Source organism: Thermobia domestica, chromosome 8 (genome assembly GCF_964235325.1).
Source record: "Thermobia domestica chromosome 8, izTheDome1.hap1.1, whole genome shotgun sequence".
NCBI lineage: Eukaryota > Metazoa > Arthropoda > Insecta > Zygentoma > Lepismatidae > Thermobia > Thermobia domestica.
In genome coordinates, this window is record NC_137461.1 from 204489345 (window position 1) to 204507648 (window position 18304).

General features: G+C 35.0%; 1 protein-coding gene across 1 annotated transcript; it reads right to left on the reverse strand.

Moving 5' to 3' along the window:
* Nucleotides 1-11937: 11937 nt before the first annotated feature.
* Nucleotides 11938-12264, reverse strand: LOC145692430 (uncharacterized). The gene has a single exon (XM_081767739.1). The coding sequence runs from the start codon at nt 12262-12264 to the stop codon at nt 11938-11940; it is 327 nt and encodes a 108-aa protein (XP_081623865.1).
* Nucleotides 12265-18304: the final 6040 nt, after the last annotated feature.

An 18304-nucleotide genomic window follows, 5' to 3' on the forward strand; every position in this document is an offset into this window, starting at 1 on the left:
CAGGAAAGGTCTTTTCTCCCCTTTTTTCTTAGTTTTTCTTGGTTTTTAGTATGTCCATCTTTGGAATTTTCACAACACTTTTAACAGGAAAGGTCTTTTCTCCCCTTTTTTCTTAGTATTTCTTGGTTTTTAGTATGTCCATCTTTGGAATTTTCATAACACTTTTAACAGGAAAGGTCTTTTCTCCCCTTTCTTCTTAGTATTTCTTGGTTTTTTAGTATGTCCATCTTTGGAATTTTCACAACACTTTAACAGGAAAGTCTTTTCTCCCCTTTCTTCTTAGTATTTCTTGGTTTTTTAATATGTCCATCTTTGGAATTTTCACAACACTTTTAACAGGAAAGTCTTTTCTCCCCTTTCTTCTTAGTATTTCTTGGTTTTTCAGTATGTCCATCTTTGGAATTTTCACAACACTTTTAACAGGAAAGTCTTTTCTCCCCTTTCTTCTTAGTATTTCTTGGTTTTTTAGTATGTCCATCTTTGGAATTTTCACAACACTTTAAACAGGAAAGGTCTTCTCTCCCCTTTCTTCTTAGTATTTCTTGGTTTTATAGTATGTCCATCTTTGGAATTTTCACAACACTTTTAACAGGAAAGTCTTTTCTCCCCTTTCTTCTTAGTATATCTTGGTTTTTTAGTATGTCCATCTTTGGAATTTTCACTACACTTTTAACAAGAAAGGTCTTTTCTCCCCTTTCTTTTTAGTATTTCTTGGTTTTTTAGTATGTCCATCTTTGGAATTTTCACAACACTTTTAACAGGAAAGGTCTTTTCTCCCCTTTCTTCTTAGTATTTCTTGGTTTTTTAGTATGTCCATCTTTGGAATTTTCACAACACTTTTAACAGGAAAGTCTTTTCTCTCCTTTCTTCTTAGTATTTCTTGGTTTGTTAGTATTTCCATCTTTGGAATTATCACAACACTTTAAACAGGAAAGGTCTTTTCTCCCCTTTCTTCTTAGTATTTCTTGGTTTTTTAGTATGTCCATCTTTGGAATTTTCACAACACTTTTAACAGGAAAGTCTTTTCTCCCCTTTCTTCTTAGTATATCTTGGTTTTTTAGTATGTCCATCTTTGGAATTTTCACAACACTTTTAACAAGAAAGGTCTTTTCTCCCCTTTCTTTTTAGTATTTCTTGGTTTTTTAGTATGTCCATCTTTGAAATTTTCACAACACTTTTAACAGGAAAGTCTTTTCTCTCCTTTCTTCTTAGTATTTCTTGGTTTTTTAGTATGTCCATCTTTGGAATTTTCACAACACTTTAAACAGGAAAGGTCTTTTCTCCCCTTTCTTCTTAGTATTTCTTGGTTTTTTAGTATGTCCATCTTTGGAATTTTCACAACACTTTTAACAGGAAAGTCTTTTCTCCCCTTTCTTCTTAGTATTTCTTGGTTTTTTAGTATGTCCATCTTTGGAATTTTCACAACACTTTTAACAGGAAAGGTCTTTTCTCCCCTTTCTTCTTAGTATTTCTTGGTTTTTAGTATGTCAATCTTTGGAATTTTCACAACACTTTTAACAGGAAAGTCTTTTCTCCCCTTTCTTCTTAGTATATCTTGGTTTTTTAGTATGTCCATCTTTGGAATTTTCACAACACTTTTAACATAAAAGGTCTTTTCTCCCCTTTCTTTTTAGTATTTCTTGGTTTTTTAGTATGTCCATCTTTGGAATTTTCACAACACTTTTAACAGGAAAGATCTTGTCTCCTCTTTCTTCTTAGTATTTCTTGGTTTTTTAGTATGTCCATCTTTGGAATTTTCACAACACTTTTAACAGGAAAGTCTTTTCTCCCCTTTCTTCTTAGTATTTCTTGGTTTTTTAGTATGTCCATCTTTGGAATTTTCACAACACTTTTAACATGAAAGGTCTTTTCTCCCCTTTCTTCTTAGTATTTCTTGGTTTTTTAGTATGTCCATCTTTGGAATTTTCACAACACTTTTAACAGGAAAGGTCTTTTCTCCCCTTTCTTCTTAGTATTTCTTTGTTCTTTAGGATGTCCATGTTTGGAATTTTCACAACACTTTTAACAGGAAAGTCTTTTCTCCCCTTTCTTCTTAGTATTTCTTGGTTTTTTAGTATGTCCATCTTTGGAATTTTCACAACACTTTTAACAGGAAAGGTCTTTTCTCCCCTTTCTTCTTAGTATTTCTTGGTTTTTTAGTATGTCAATCTTTGGAATTTTCACAACACTTTTAACAGGAAAGGTCTTTTCTCCCCTTTTTTCTTAGTTTTTCTTGGTTTTTAGTATGTCCATCTTTGGAATTTTCACAACACTTTTAACAGGAAAGGTCTTTCTCCCCTTTTTTCTTAGTATTTCTTGGTTTTTAGTATGTCCATCTTTGGAATTTTCATAACACTTTTAACAGGAAAGGTCTTTTCTCCCCTTTCTTCTTAGTATTTCTTGGTTTTTTAGTATGTCCATCTTTGGAATTTTCACAACACTTTTAACAGGAAAGTCTTTTCTCCCCTTTCTTCTTAGTATTTCTTGGTTTTTTAATATGTCCATCTTTGGAATTTTCACAACACTTTTAACAGGAAAGTCTTTTCTCCCCTTTCTTCTTAGTATTTCTTGGTTTTTTAGTATGTCCATCTTTGGAATTTTCACAACACTTTTAACAGGAAAGTCTTTTCTCCCCTTTCTTCTTAGTATTTCTTGGTTTTTTAGTATGTCCATCTTTGGAATTTTCACAACACTTTAAACAGGAAAGGTCTTTTCTCCCCTTTCCTCTTAGTATTTCTTGGTTTTATAGTATGTCCATCTTTGGAATTTTCACAACACTTTAAACAGGAAAGTCTTTTCTCCCCTTTCTTCTTAGTATATCTTGGTTTTTTAGTATGTCCATCTTTGGAATTTTCACTACACTTTTAACAAGAAAGGTCTTTTCTCCCCTTTCTTTTTAGTATTTCTTGGTTTTTTAGTATGTCCATCTTTGGAATTTTCACAACACTTTTAACAGGAAAGATCTTGTCTCCTCTTTCTTCTTAGTATTTCTTGGTTTTTAGTATGTCCATCTTTGGAATTTTCACAACACTTTTAACAGGAAAGTCTTTTCTCCCCTTTCTTTTTAGTATTTCTTGGTTTTTTAGTATGTCCATCTTTGGAATTTTCACAACATTTTTAACAGGAAAGGTCTTTTCTCCCCTTTCTTCTTAGTATTTCTTGGTTTTTTAGTATGTCCATCTTTGGAATTTTCACAACACTTTTAACAGGAAAGGTCTTTTCTCCCCTTTCTTCTTAGTATTTCTTTGTTCTTTAGGATGTCCATCTTTGGAATTTTCACAACACTTTTAACAGGAAAGTCTTTTCTCCCCTTTCTTCTTAGTATTTCTTGGTTTTTTAGTATGTCCATCTTTGGAATTTTCACAACATTTTTAACAGGAAAGGTCTTTTCTCCCCTTTCTTCTTAGTATTTCTTGGTTTTTTAGTATGTCAATCTTTGGAATTTTCACAACACTTTTAACAGGTAAGGTCTTTTCTCCCCTTTTTTTCTTAGTATTTCTTGGTTTTTACTATGTCCATCTTTGGAATTTTCACAACACTTTTAACAGGAAAGGTCTTTTCTCCCCTTTTTTCTTAGTATTTCTTGGTTTTTAGTATGTCCATCTTTGGAATTTTCATAACACTTTTAACAGGAAAGGTCTTTTCTCCCCTTTCTTCTTAGTATTTCTTGGTTTTTTAGTATGTCCATCTTTGGAATTTTCACAACACTTTTAACAGGAAAGTCTTTTCTCCCCTTTCTTCTTAGTATTTCTTGGTTTTTTAGTATGTCCATCTTTGGAATTTTCACAACACTTTAAACAGGAAAGGTCTTTTCTCCCCTTTCTTCTTAGTATTTCTTGGTTTTATAGTATGTCCATCTTTGGAATTTTCACAACACTTTAAACAGGAAAGGTCTTCTCTCCCCTTTCTTCTTAGTATTTCTTGGTTTTTTAGTATGTGCATCTTTGGAATTTTCACAACACTTTTAACAGGAAAGTCTTTTCTCCCCTTTCTTCTTAGTATTTCTTGGCTTTTTAGTATGTCCATCTTTGGAATTTTCACAACACTTTTAACAGGAAAGGTCTTTTCTCCCCTTTCTTCTTAGTATTTCTTGGTTTTTTAGTATGTCCATCTTTGGAATTTTCACAACAGTTTAACACGAAAGGTCTTTTCTCCCCTTTCTTCTTAGTATTTCTTCGTTTTTTAGTATGTCCATCTTTCGAATTTTCACAACACTTTTAACAGGAAAGGTCTTTTCTCCCCTTTCTTCTTAGTATTTCTTGGTTTTTTAGTATGTCCATCTTTGGAATTTTCACAACACTTTTAACAGGAAAGGTCTTTTCTCCCCTTTCTTCTTAGTATTTCTTCGTTTTTTAGTATGTCCATGTTTGGAATTTTCACAACACTTTTAACAGGAAAGTCTTTTCTCCCCTTTCTTCTTAGTATTTCTTGGTTTTTTAGTATGTCCATCTTTGGAATTTTCACAACACTTTTAACAGGAAAGTCTTTTCTCCCCTTTCTTCTTAGTATTTCTTGGTTTTTTAGTATGTCCATCTTTGGAAGTTTCAAAACACTTTTAACAGGAAAGTCTTTTCTCCCCTTTCTTCTTAGTATTTCTTGGTTTTTAGTATGTCCATCTTTGGAATTTTCACAACACTTTTAACAGGAAAGGTCTTTTCTCCCCTTTCTTCTTAGTATTTCTTGGTTTTTTAGTATGTTCATCTTTGGAATTTTCACAACACTTTTAACAGGAAAGGTCTTTTCTCCCCTTTCTTCTTAGTATTTCTTGGTTTTTTAGTATGTCCATCTTTGGAATTTTCACAACACTTTTAACAGGAAAGGTCTTTTCTCCCCTTTCTTCTTAGTATTTCTTGGTTTGTTAGTATTTCCATCTTTGGAATTTTCACAACACTTTTAACAGGAAATTCTTTTCTCCCCTTTCTTCTTCTTATTTCTTGGTTTGTTAGTATGTCCATCTTTGGAATTTTCAAAACACGTTTCTACCATCAGATTTCAAAGGCAGTTATGCGTTTTTTATTTGTTTCGTCAGGCGTCCAGTTCTCGCTTCTAGACAAAGGTTGTTAGCCAGCGCTTGCGAATCCTCATATCAATATTATAGAAATAAGTATATTCCATTTGCTGTTTAAGGTGGCATTAGCTTGGTTTATCCGATAGCAATCTCTCCTTAAATCTTCCATGCTGTGTTATCTTTCAACCAAGGTACGTGAAAGTAGATATATTCTCTAACTTCTCTCCACCAATAAAATATCTTGCCTTTGTTTTGTTCTTACTCGCTTAGAGCGATTAATCTTCATACTATACATTCTGAGTATCTGATCTATTATATTACGCGGAGCTTCCATCTCTTGCTCAACTTCAGCTAACTCTTCCTCTTCTGAATCCGAATTGATCATATGTAAGGATAGATTCTACTTTTTCTTAGATTTTCCGTAGAACGATTGCCTGAATTACTGAGATCGGAGTTCTATATGTTCAAATTAGATGGCTGACTTTTTTCTTTTGCGTAACATACTTCTTAGAGTCATCCAGAAGTTGTATTATCTCATACATTCCTTTCACCAGGCGAAACAGCTATTTACGTATTTGAGAATGTTAGGAATTGATAAATTATGCGAAACGTTACCAATATTAGGAGCAGAGATTGTTTTTGACTACTGTTTCCTTTGAATAAACAGTGTAAAACAGAGTCATTCCAGTCAGAAACAAGTTTTCTTTGTATAAAACATTCATTCAGTGCTGAATTTAGATATGTCACAGAAAAGATGAATATTATTTCTGAGCTCACGCTCTTTCCGATTTTCTTTCTTTTTTTCCTTTAGTTTAATATACTTTTGTCAATGTAAATTGCATGTAAGTCAATGTGTTAGCTAATATTACTGAACATAGGCACCGATTTGAAGAAAATATTGGGGGGTCCAAGCAATGAGCAAATATATCATCATCGTATTCAACCGTTTTCATTTAACTGCTTGATGAAGGCCCCCTTCCTCCAAATCTCGATCCGCTACTCCGCGCTGCAAAATTCACACTGCATTGATCTTCACTTGTGAGGTCAGTGTTGCCAGAGTGTTGGTTGAATCTTCAGTGCTCTATTCAACACCAGTCTGAAAACCGCCTTTTCTATCCAATAAGAAGGCTGTAGGGATGGCCACGAGCGCCTTCGAGCGAGTTTTCTTTGAAACTCGACTCGACTCGAAACAGACACATTTACGCTTGGTTCGAAAAGTTTCCTGCAACTCGACTCAAATTCAGGTCGAGTTTCGTGTCGAGTGAGCCAAATGGAGCTAAATTTTATGTAGTTTCAAGTACTGTCTTCAAGTATCCTACATAGTGTAATTATTGTGAATGATACTACTGTTACTACAGCATTATTATTATTATTATTATTATTATTATTATTATTATTATTATTATTATTATTATTATTATATTATTATTATTATTATTATTATTATTATTATTATTATTATTATTATAACAACACCGTGTATAAACATGAAAGATAGGTGGTTTCTATCTGAATACTAAAAACTAATCGACTGTCGACCTCGGTAGTCGTGAAGTCTAGGAGACATAGCCATCGTTCACGAGATTCTGGATTTGAGTTCCGGAGAAGCAAGGATTTGGCTAAGGCCAAATATTGTTAAAAGTTATAGGGCGCTGGCCAAACATGTTCAAAACTGCTCGGTTCGGGCTTAGGGTTGTCGGCCTGGGTGAGACGATCTAAGCCGATGGCTCACCCAAACCGAGACGAACAGAGCTGATAGCTCAGTTGGGGCGAATCGATGGCTCATCCCAACCATGCCGGCTCGAGCATTTCGCTCCATTGAACTGAGCCGAGCAAGTTCACATCACTACCCGGGTTGAACTTTTGTTTGGGCTCAAAAATTCGACCGTGCAGGTCAGCCTTGATGGTAAGAACTGAAGTATATACTTAAATTGGTGCTAACGACATTTGAGGCCTCGTTATAAAATCCTTTGTCGTCTCGTTATCCAGACGAAACGAGATACAAGCAGTGTCCCCTCTCGTGAACAATACTAAAAGAATTCCACTTTATCGCTTACATTTCTCATGGCTTTCGCTTTCCAGTCTAAATCATGCCATGATTTTAAAACGAGCTGAACGAGCGAGTCATTTATCAAACTCGACTCAACTTTAAACTTGACCTAAAAAACAGCGACTCGGTTCGGAACTCGACTCGAGAAAATTACGTTTGTCTCGATTCGAATTCGAGTCGAGTCGAGTTTTAGCTCGACTCGTACCCATTCTTAGAAGGGTATTCCTAACGTTGAATTAAAGGAATGACGAAGTTTACAACAGAAATTCTTGTTCCTCTTTGTTAATTCTTCCTCGGCCGGATTATATTGGAGGGGCGAGGACCCCATCTCTAAATATTGGGTGGGCCAAAAGTGTCCTGCCCCGCCCCCCAAAGTCGGCGCCTATGTTATTGAATACTTTCTAGCATACTTTTGTGTACTGTGGTAGAAGTCATGAACTCAATTTTGTGAAATGTTACAATTGATTTCATCATTATAATCATAATTTCTCATCATATTCTCTGCTATCATCTTCCTATCATCTTTGCTCTAAAGGTTATAAACGTCAAATAAAGAATTCAAAAAGATAAATAGATTCATAATACTGAATTGCTACTGCCTCTGACTTTTGAAATAGATCCGTTTGCTCCTACATTAAGGAAGTCTTACCGTGAAAAGTCTGAATTCAACATCTCAATACGTGATTCATTTTCTGAATTTTTAGTTTTTAACTAAACTAATTGAGTTGATTTTAGTTTAGCGTCCCTTTCAGCAGCGAGGCTATATGAGACGTGGACCTACTGATTAACGTGGAATCCGAACCACATGAGCTCCCGCCGGGAATCGAACCCGGGTCTTTTTAACTAAACTAAATGCTTCAAAAAAGTATATATTCTTCAAACTTTAAAAAATAATGTCAAAGCAAAAGAGTAAGACCTATTAGAGAGTACGAAAGAGGTCGAGGAGTGGCAAAGAGAATAATCTTCTAACTCGAATTTTTATTTATTTATTCATTTTACATATTCATTCCAAAGTTAAACATGTTTTGGGTATGGTTACTTAACAATTCTTCCAGAATTGATCTGGCCTACTTAAAACTGCTCGTTGTAACTACAATGTTTGGGTTCTTTAAAAATATCAGTATTTCATCATTTATGTTACTAAGTAGGTAATAATCATAGGGAGAAAGGTCTAGTGACTATAGTGGATTGTCAGTACATTAAACTACAAATAACTTAAAACATCTAGTCATTTACTATCCTAATATAAAAAAGATTTGTTTGGTAAAAAAAAAAAAAAATAAATAAACTTAGCTTTCACCCTCACTTTTCTTTCAACAAGTTTTAGTTTTCTCCAGTACGTTTCAACTACTACATCTGCATTCATTCTTTGACCCTTCTGATGACAGTTGGTAACCAGTTAATCTATTTGCACTAAATCTCCTTGTTTTCAATTTTCAGATAACAAAGGGTATGCAGAATTGATTTTATGGTATGTAGCTTTAATTAAATGGGGTGGTTGGATCAATGGATGGGTGGGGATAGTGTACCATCAATCTTCAGAGACTTCAAAGGGTCAAAGGTGAAGATTGATGGTGGCTGGATTGACAGACAGGGGTACAGGCAGTGGAAGGAGGGCGTTTGGGCCGCTGGGCAGACGGTTGGATGTAGTTACGTCTTTTTTTTTAAATCTGCACTTTACATATTAATCTTTTTTTTTTTTCTTGGGTGGCGTCGGATTGGGTGCGTGGGATGTCTTACAGAGTCAATGCCAGTTAAAACTAGAGATATCCCAATTAAGAGGCAGAAAGGTTTTACTCTGAACACACACACATCTATACGTAGACATATACACGTACGACACCACTTCCATGCACGCATACACAAGTACATACGTATAAATATATTAAACTACACGCACCCCATCTACAGTGCTAGGACTCTCCAGACATCCATACAAATTCTCTCTCTCTCACACGCACACACACTCATATATATATATATATATATATATATATATATATATATATATATATATATATATATATATATATATATATATATATATTGATAAATACAGTACATATTTTGGCGCGGGAAAACCGAGTCCAATACTCGGCTAGAGCTTATGTGGTTCGAATCCCTTGTTAAGCTGTAGATCCACATCTCATATAGCCTCGCTGCTGAAAGGGACGCTTAACTCAAAAAATAAAAGAAGGAATCCAACACACTCACACACATTTGACACTGCGATAGAAATGTCCATTATGTCACTCGTAGATAACTACATTCACTGATAAAAATCAAAATTGTTAGAAGATACTTGTTAACTGATTCATAAGGACTTCCAAATACAATATCCTGATTTTTTCCATGAGTGTACCTTACATTTTTTGCCAACAATTGTCGAACATAAATATCATTTCAATCATATCTACAAATAGTTAATATTACTATTAAGAAAATCTACTTCATTGTCTCCGCATTTCTTTTTCCACTCGACTTCTAATATTCCTAAAAGCGTACAACGACATCAATCAATTTACATAACAGCCAGAAATTGTGTAAATTATTCTTCATTTACAACGACCAAATCCCACAAACCATGATTTAATTCGTAACCCATTTTGACCATAATTTGAACTTCGGAAACATAGTGACAACCGTAATTCCACTCGTCACCAAACTTGCTGTGTTATTCCTATATTTTTAATGTTCATTTCTCCCCCTTTTTTAATCATACACTTTATTATACCTATAAATATTTTCTTTTCTCTCCTTTCTCTACAACTTTCACCCCTAAAGAATTCGCTAGTTGGTGTTGTCTTCTATTGTCTCACTTCCTTCGAAAATTGCTCTTCTATAATTTATTTCCCAGTTCTTTTTATCCTCAAATTTCCATTATACTTTTCTTTCGAGATATTCATTCATCCTGAATGTTTTACTCGTTTCCTTTACTCCAACATTCACCATAATTCAGTAGTCGTATTGGAAATAAAGTACTGCCGATATGATTAAATGCATAAATATATCTTTCATATACTTCAACATTGTGCAGCTTATTTTAAATTTTTATAACTACTAAGATTTATTGCTTTCTACTTTATTACCAGTACGCCGTACCGATTCATACCGCCCCAAGTCGATCAATGCCTCAATCATCTCATAATTTTGACTTCAAATGTTTCTATACCTCTACTTGTGTACTACGCACATTGAAATTCCTTTCATGAACAAATGTATATGTTACAAACATATAGAAGCATTTTATTGTTGTCATTTTTTCTTTTCTTTCTTTCTTTAAATGACTGACACCATATGAAATGTGGGTCTATAGGTTAACAAAGAATCGGAACCACATGATCTCCCACCGATAACAGAACCGGAGTCTCTCGTACCAAACACACGAAAATATTATTCATACAGAGACACGTTTTCTACAGTTTATTTATTTATTTATTATATTCTTTTTAGTTTAACATCCCATAATCATGCACCGAGGCTAAGGGAGATGGTGATGATGAGACGGATGATAACGTTGGAATCGCGAAAATGACTGAAAACGGAAACAACCCCAGAAATCCATGCGCACGGTATGTATCTACCACAACACTTATATGGTAGGATTTGGAATTGAACTAGGTACCCCTGCACATGAGGTGAGCGTTCTACCACTGAGCCACACGGATCTTTTTTTAAACATTCATTTACACAAATATATAGCACTGATATTTCCAATTACGCGCACTCTAGCTCTTTTCATCGCAAGTAAGAGGGAATACTCAAACTATCCAGAATTGCAACACAACTTGTACGCGTTTTATAGTTATGGAACGCACGTCACTAGCGAAGTGGCGTCATCTGTGTGGAGCTGGAATTGTTTATCTTTGGTACTGCTTTGTATGTGTTCCTGCTTATAGCGCCCTGTGATTATTATTATCTATGGTTACGAGTAGTGAAGAGAGTGATTGAAATTTTACTTTTTGTTGGAGAAAACTGCAGCTGAGCTTTGCTATCCAGTAAGCAGAATTCTTTGAATAAATCACAAGTTTGAAAGTGTTTCCCGGTTCAACTGAAAATTTCCCACAAATTGAGCTCTTTCTGTGCCTGTATGAGCATCAGGACCCAACTGTGACTGACTCCCGTATAATTCCAAAATCTTATAGAATTCGCTGGCAGGCACTCCCTGGCAAATTTGTTCAGTAGTCTTTTGACTATCGTCTTAATAGCCTGTAAAATTTTTTCAATGACTTTTTATTTCAGGATTACTAGGTAGAGGCAGGTACGAGGTTTGTTGAAAAAATATCCGTATTTTATTCATTGTGTATTCAGCGTTGTAACGCCTTTTCCGGGATTACGGACAGGTTGTCCATCGCATCTTGTTTTGACGGTGACATACAGCCTTCTTTCTTCTTTTACTCTCTTTTCCCAGTTATACGGGGTTGACATATTTTATGATTCGCAGCCATCTTGCTCGGTCCCAAACATAAGGTACTATTAACCTCTTTTCTTCCAAGTAGGTAGTCACATAGTTTGTCCATCTTTTTCGTCTTCCTCTTCCTCTTTAGCCTTCAACTTCCCTCGTCTCCATACTCTTGCAAAATAATTACCATTTTTCTCATAACATGGCGATACTATTTTTAATCTTCTCTCATAATTCCTTTGACACGTCATTCAACATAACGCTCTCTTATATTCTTTCGTTCCTGACCAAATCTAATAACACCATACACCCATCTGAGCATTTTTATTTTGCCCATTTGCCCACGTCTAGTTTCTTCTCTTGTGTCTTCTTGATTTCCCAAGTTTGCACTTCGTACAGCATGCAGATTTCATTACGGTCTTGTAGGCTCTTCCTTTTCCTTGACAGTTACTCTTTGACCACAAAGAAACCTAAGATCTACCATTTTATCCATCCCACCTTAATTCTGTGCTCTATTTCCGCATCTAAATTCCCATGCTTATTCACCATGGAATCTAAGTACTTAAATGTATATACTTCCTTTATGCTCTGTCCTTCCATCAGTACGGTATCTTCTCTATCTCCTCCAAAGTTCATATATTGAGTTTTCTTCCTACTAATTTCTAATCCTGTTCCCCAAAGTCTTCTCCGCTTTTCTAGTTTCTCTTCTAACTCTTTTCGCTTGGTATTATACAAAACAATATCATCTACTACAAACGGCATACAATAATGTGGTGTGTCTTTAATACTTTTCACATAGGACATCCTTAAACAGATTTAATATGTATGGGCTGAAGGAAGATCCTTGATATAATTCGATTGACAGGTATCCAATCCGTGTAGATTACGCTGCCCTTGATTTTTGTTCTAGCGTCTTCATATATATCAAGGGCGAGGCGATCATTTTTTTCCTGGTACGCTACTTCTGATGAGTCTTCGGATCATTTGACATGATACTATATCATAAGCTTTCTCCAGGTCGATAAACACTGCATATATATCTATTTCTTCTTTTCTTAATATTTTCCCATCATTTATTTAATTGCAAAAATGGCATCTGTTGTTCCCCGACCTGGCATGAATCCGAAATTCGAATCATTCCTCCCCTATTGATGTCTCCTTGCGAAATTGTTTCTCAATGATTTTTTCCAAAATCTTCATTGTATGAAACATTAGCTCTATAATTATTGCTATCTTGGATATCATTCTTCTCCTTAAAATTATTATTATTTTATTATCTCTTCATTCTTTGGATATTCTTTCATCGGCAAATAACTCTTGCATCAGATTTACCAATAGATCTATTCCTTCTTCGCCGAAGCATTTCCATACTCCACATGTGTTTCATCCGGCCCAGTTGTTTTGTCTATTTTTCATTATGCTACCGTTATTACTTATTTCTTTATGCTATCTGTAACTCCTTGCTTTGATGCACCGTTCTCCATGATTTCTCTCTAACTTTTCTTCATTTAACAGCTTTCTATAGTAGTTTTCCAATGATCTTTTGGTTTTATGTTCTTCTTGTAGTACTTCTCCTTTTTCGTATCTTGTTTGCACAGTGTTGAGAGAAATATTTTATTGTTTGTGCCATGCCCTGATTATCCGTAAAAGTTTTCTCTCATTTTTGCATTTTCTCTCATTTTCTTTCGAGTGTTGCTTTCTGCAGGAAAGAAAATTTATTTCGCTCTTCCTTGTTCCAATTTTATATGTAACTAACTGCTTTGTATTCGTTTAGAAGAACGAGTTACATATAGCATAATCAAATGCCACTGCAGAATTTAATATTTTTTCCAATTCTCTATTAATTTCTCTGACATTCCAACCTTTCTGAAACCTTGAATATATAACTCCTACTCTATTACCAATATGTACGTTCAGGCATCCACCCAGAATTCTCTTTCTTCCGTTGATATATTAATTAACTTTCTTTCCAAATCATCCGAGAGAGTGTCCTTTTCTTTCTCTTCGCATCCAACTTGCGGATATTAAACATTTCTTCAAGATACAATGTGACACTTATTGTTCTATCACTCCTCCTATTTACACCAACTACATGTCGACTTAATTCACTACTCAGGACGATTCGTATCTCATTTCTGCCTTGTTGATTTGTTTCACTATACGGTAGTTTATATCCACTTCCTAAGTTCTTCGCTTTATTTTCTCTCCACTTTATTTTCGAACATAATGGTTCCACTTAGCCATTCTTTTTGCCATTAGATGTATTTTGCCATTTGTTTTCTTTTCCAGTAATTGTCCCCACATTTTAGGTTCCGAATGATATCTGGACTATCTTCTTTAATAGAGATCGCTCATTACTCGGTATCTTTCGCTCATTTCTCACAACGGACCATTGTGTGTCCCTTACGGGAAATGCCCTAGCATTTTCCGAAGCAAGATTAAAGTATGCTATAATTATTTTTACCCCACCGGAAGCCCTTTCTGACATTAACCCTCGCTATTTAGCCGGACTTTGGACGGGCACTAAAGTGTGTTGGCTTGCACCTCTAATGGTTGACTTGATCATTCTTTTCATTCGACGATGGATTTCACCTAAGACACCTTCCGCTATCTAAGAGCACACAAAATCCTGCTGCTCTTCTTTCGACGCCTCCATTACGCCTAGGTTTAAACAAGAAATGATGACACGGCTACTGTTCGGTTATCATCGTTTCTTATTCCTTACTGGACACGTAACGCCTTTTAATGAGTGAAACGGGAGAATAGTTTTCCAAACCACTTGTCTGGCTTGTCCCCATATTTCTAAATGACATACTTTTTGTGCAATATCTTCTGCCTCATTATTTATTGACTGCTCCTTATATATTTGTTAACGGAAAAAGAAATCAGATACTTCTCGAAGAAAACATGTATTCAATTGATATATTGCCATTTTCGAAAGAAGAAAAGCATCCTAAACGTGTGATTTACACAAAGAATTATTCTAAAGTGCTTACTGACGGATAACTGTAGTCTCGGCCGTAAATTGTTACCAACAAAAACTATTTCAGACATCCCCTTATTCCTTGTGGTCATACATCACAATAATCACAGGACACCATGAGTAGGAAGACACACAATGCAGCACTAAGCAGGAACCACTTACAGGCTGACGTCACTCCTGACATTGGCTAGGAAATCACAAGCTACAATGTCTAGTGGCACATTCTGTAATTACAAAACGTATAAATACTGTGTTGTAATTCCGGTTATTTTTGTGTACCCTCTCCTATCAATGATAGTTATATGAACAATTACACTTACACGACACCATACCTTACCTGGCTCTCCATATGTTATGTATATTTCTACATAGCTTATGGCATTTTTATCAGCACCCTAACACTTGATCTGATGCCTACATTTTCGTCTGACCCGATGTCCTATGGCCCAGATGTCTCTCCTGAAGTTTTCGTGCTCCCCTGTCTGTCTTCCCCCCACCCAGCCATTCTTTCAGCCACCCCATTGAAGTTGGTGGACGAATAGTTTTATGGCTGGCCTAATGAAAAGGAATACTGGAAATAATAATAATAAATAATGAAAGGAAGAAAAGGATCAACGCCCAAGGCAGAAAATACTCATCTATGAAGAAGATAAGTCATGCTGGAAGAGATTCATAATTTAGTATCCAAGTTAAATGGTATCCAAAGAGAGGGAAGAATATCAGAGAAGTACCAGTGAATGGAAAATGTATCATCAACATAATGAGGAAATCAACATTTGGATTTCACTAACATCACCAATGCTCAAATATATACTTATATTTTAGAAATAAATGTCTTTGCCTTTAATTCAATGTGTTTCTTATAATTTCGTCAGTATGCTTCTTGCATATTTAGTTATGTTTGAATACCCGCGGTGTCTGTTTTTAGTCCATCGATTTGTTTGGGGTTAATTTTCTTTGAAATGAAAGAAATTTTTAGAAGTTTGACTTAGTTTCCCCTTCAAATCTACTTGAATGTTTCTTTGTGAACTTATATTTTGTAATTTAAGATTTAAATAGTTAATTATCAAATTTAATTTGAGTAATATTGTAACGAAAATTCGGTTTGAAAGAGCAAAAGTAACATTTCATTCGGCTTAAAGAAGAAATCGGTAAAATCATCTTCATTAAAACTTTAGTTTACTTGAAAGAAAATAGAAAATAATTCCTCAGATACAGTAAATCAATTGGCCAAAGAACAAGGATGACGAAGGTGCTCAACATGGTTGACAACGGCCTATTAAGTGTTTTTTGCAAGGGAATGAAGAATAGGATTTAACTAAGATCGCACATTTACATAAGTTTTTACAATAACACCATCTATGAATAAATTTGTTAAGTATCCAGAAACCATACAGTACCCATCTATGTTCACTAAGCTCTGTAAAAAAAAATAATGCATTAAATTAAATGTTAATATACAAAAAAGGTAACGTTTAAAATTCGAGTCAATTTCAAAATTAATTCAATAAATTATAATTAAAAATATAAATTCTCAATATCTTGCAATTGTAAGAATTGTTTTGAACCGTAAAAGTTAACGTATAAGGGGGAAATGAATTGATGTTTATAAATAATTAGGTTTTTCGAACATACCTGATAATTAAAGTAAAATGAAAGTACCATAAAATTAAGAAATAACGTTGCTAATTGCTATAGATGGAAATAAGTCTTCCTGCTGGTCTAGTGGCCAGTGTGCATGCCTTTCATGCACGGGGTCCTGATTACGATTCCCGATTCGAAAGAATTGAAATTTGAACGAATTACGTTGGTTCGAATTTCATCTCCAATTGTAGGTCCATGTCTCAAAGCTGAGAAGCATCAATGCTAAACTTCAATAACAGTAACAACATATGTTGATAAAACGTATTAAAAGATAGTAACAGTGATATGTGTATGTAATGCCAGTTCGATATCAGAAGGGTACTTATAACCTTCAATAATAATGTTTTCCTTTTATAAAGTTCACGAGAGAAGGTCTCATGACGATTCAGTCGAGTGTATAAAGCTAAGCATACCGAACATAGATAATTAATATTAATAAATATAAATAAACAGGTATAAAACTATTGAACTCACAAGTAAAGGTTCTCTCCCAAGAATCGGGGATCCGGAAACTGCGCATATATTTAGATAGAGGAGGGCCACGAAGGAATTCTGGTGAAGTATGCCGAGCCGACAGCAAAGGATAAATCCAATATGGCCGCCCGAAGGTCATACCAATCGACTTTTGCAAGCAAACTTTCATCCACTTCCCATGGGCAGATTGACTTAATGTTTTGCAGATTGATGTATGTATGAACACTACACATCTATTGGTTTGAAATTTCGCGAAAGTTGATGTATTGAACCCAATATGGCCGATCAAAATGTCAATGTGTCAACGACCCGTGTCCGGAAAACGAATTGTACTATGGAAGTACAATATCACTAGACGTGCACGATGTTACCTGTGTAGCCATAGTGCCAGTGTTGGCAAGGGCGATTTTTGTTATATATGACATGGTTTGCAAACTTTAAGACGCGTATTCTAGGACATTTGTGGCTAGTTCTAGATTTTCCCAAATGAACAGTATGTTTGCGTGTAACACTTCAAACAGATAACACAGGCACTGGTAACATTTTTAACTTACTGGCATTTCACCTGCAAAATCTGTTCTAGTGAATTGTAGGTGATTTTCATGCGAAATCATCTGAACTGTTTAACTGTTTACAGCGTATATTTTATATGCGTATTTCGCGGCTATATTAGATACACGATGTAGAAATTGGGATCTATTTATAATATTTTCCTCACTTACTAGTGGTAATGGATCTTTACACCAAATTTCGTTTTTGTAGTACGAGCTGTTTGGTTCAAGATTTTGTTCGGCCATATTGCCTTTCAGATTTCGATAATTTGAGCCGTTTAATGCTTTTCGTACACATCTACTGATACTGCACTTCCATAGTACAATTCGTTTTCCAGACACGAGTCGTTAACACAATGACATTTTGATCGGCCATATTGGGTTCAATACGTCAACGTCCGCGAAATTTCAAGCCAATAGATGTGTAGTGTACAGTGGGCCAAAGAAATTCTTGATGTACAAAGCCCGCGAGATAGGCAACCCAACTAACCCCTGCTCCAAGATTAATTACGCCTGGTAGAGTAGCTAGAACAGCAGCATGAAGTTGCCACACCTGTTACAAGGACAAATCGTAAAGTGAGTTTTTGTGCACGAATGAGGAGAAACGCTGGCTGACGAAATGACACAAGTGAGTTTTTGGATACTTGTACTCACAGTAAACAGCACAATACCAGAAAAAATATACGGACACCAGAGGCACCGATGAGAAGATAACAGTCGGGGAACTTAAATAATCTTGTAATTAACTCAAATGAGGGATTATAAACAAGTTAACTTACTTCAAATGACTATACATATATACATATCAAATAATACACGGATAGATTATGCGGTATATGTATTAGGTTATTCTTTTAACTAAACACAAAGCCTTGCGCTGAGTTTTGATACTATTAACAATAGTCCTACCTGCAAATCAATTAAATTATGAATGGATTATTCAGAAGAAGAACCCAGCCTCTAATGAAAATTTTGGATGTCTAACAGGGACTGAGCTCCTAGGTTCCGGCGCCACTGATTAATACCTAATATTACTTCGTAAGAAAAACTTGTCCTAATTCATTATTCGTTAAATGACTTTTGAAACTGCTAAATATATGTATGCAATAATTTATTTGTAAATATTAAAAATGCAAAATTCGATAACACTGAAACGAGTTGGAGAACCTATCTGTACTAAGCATATTTCCCC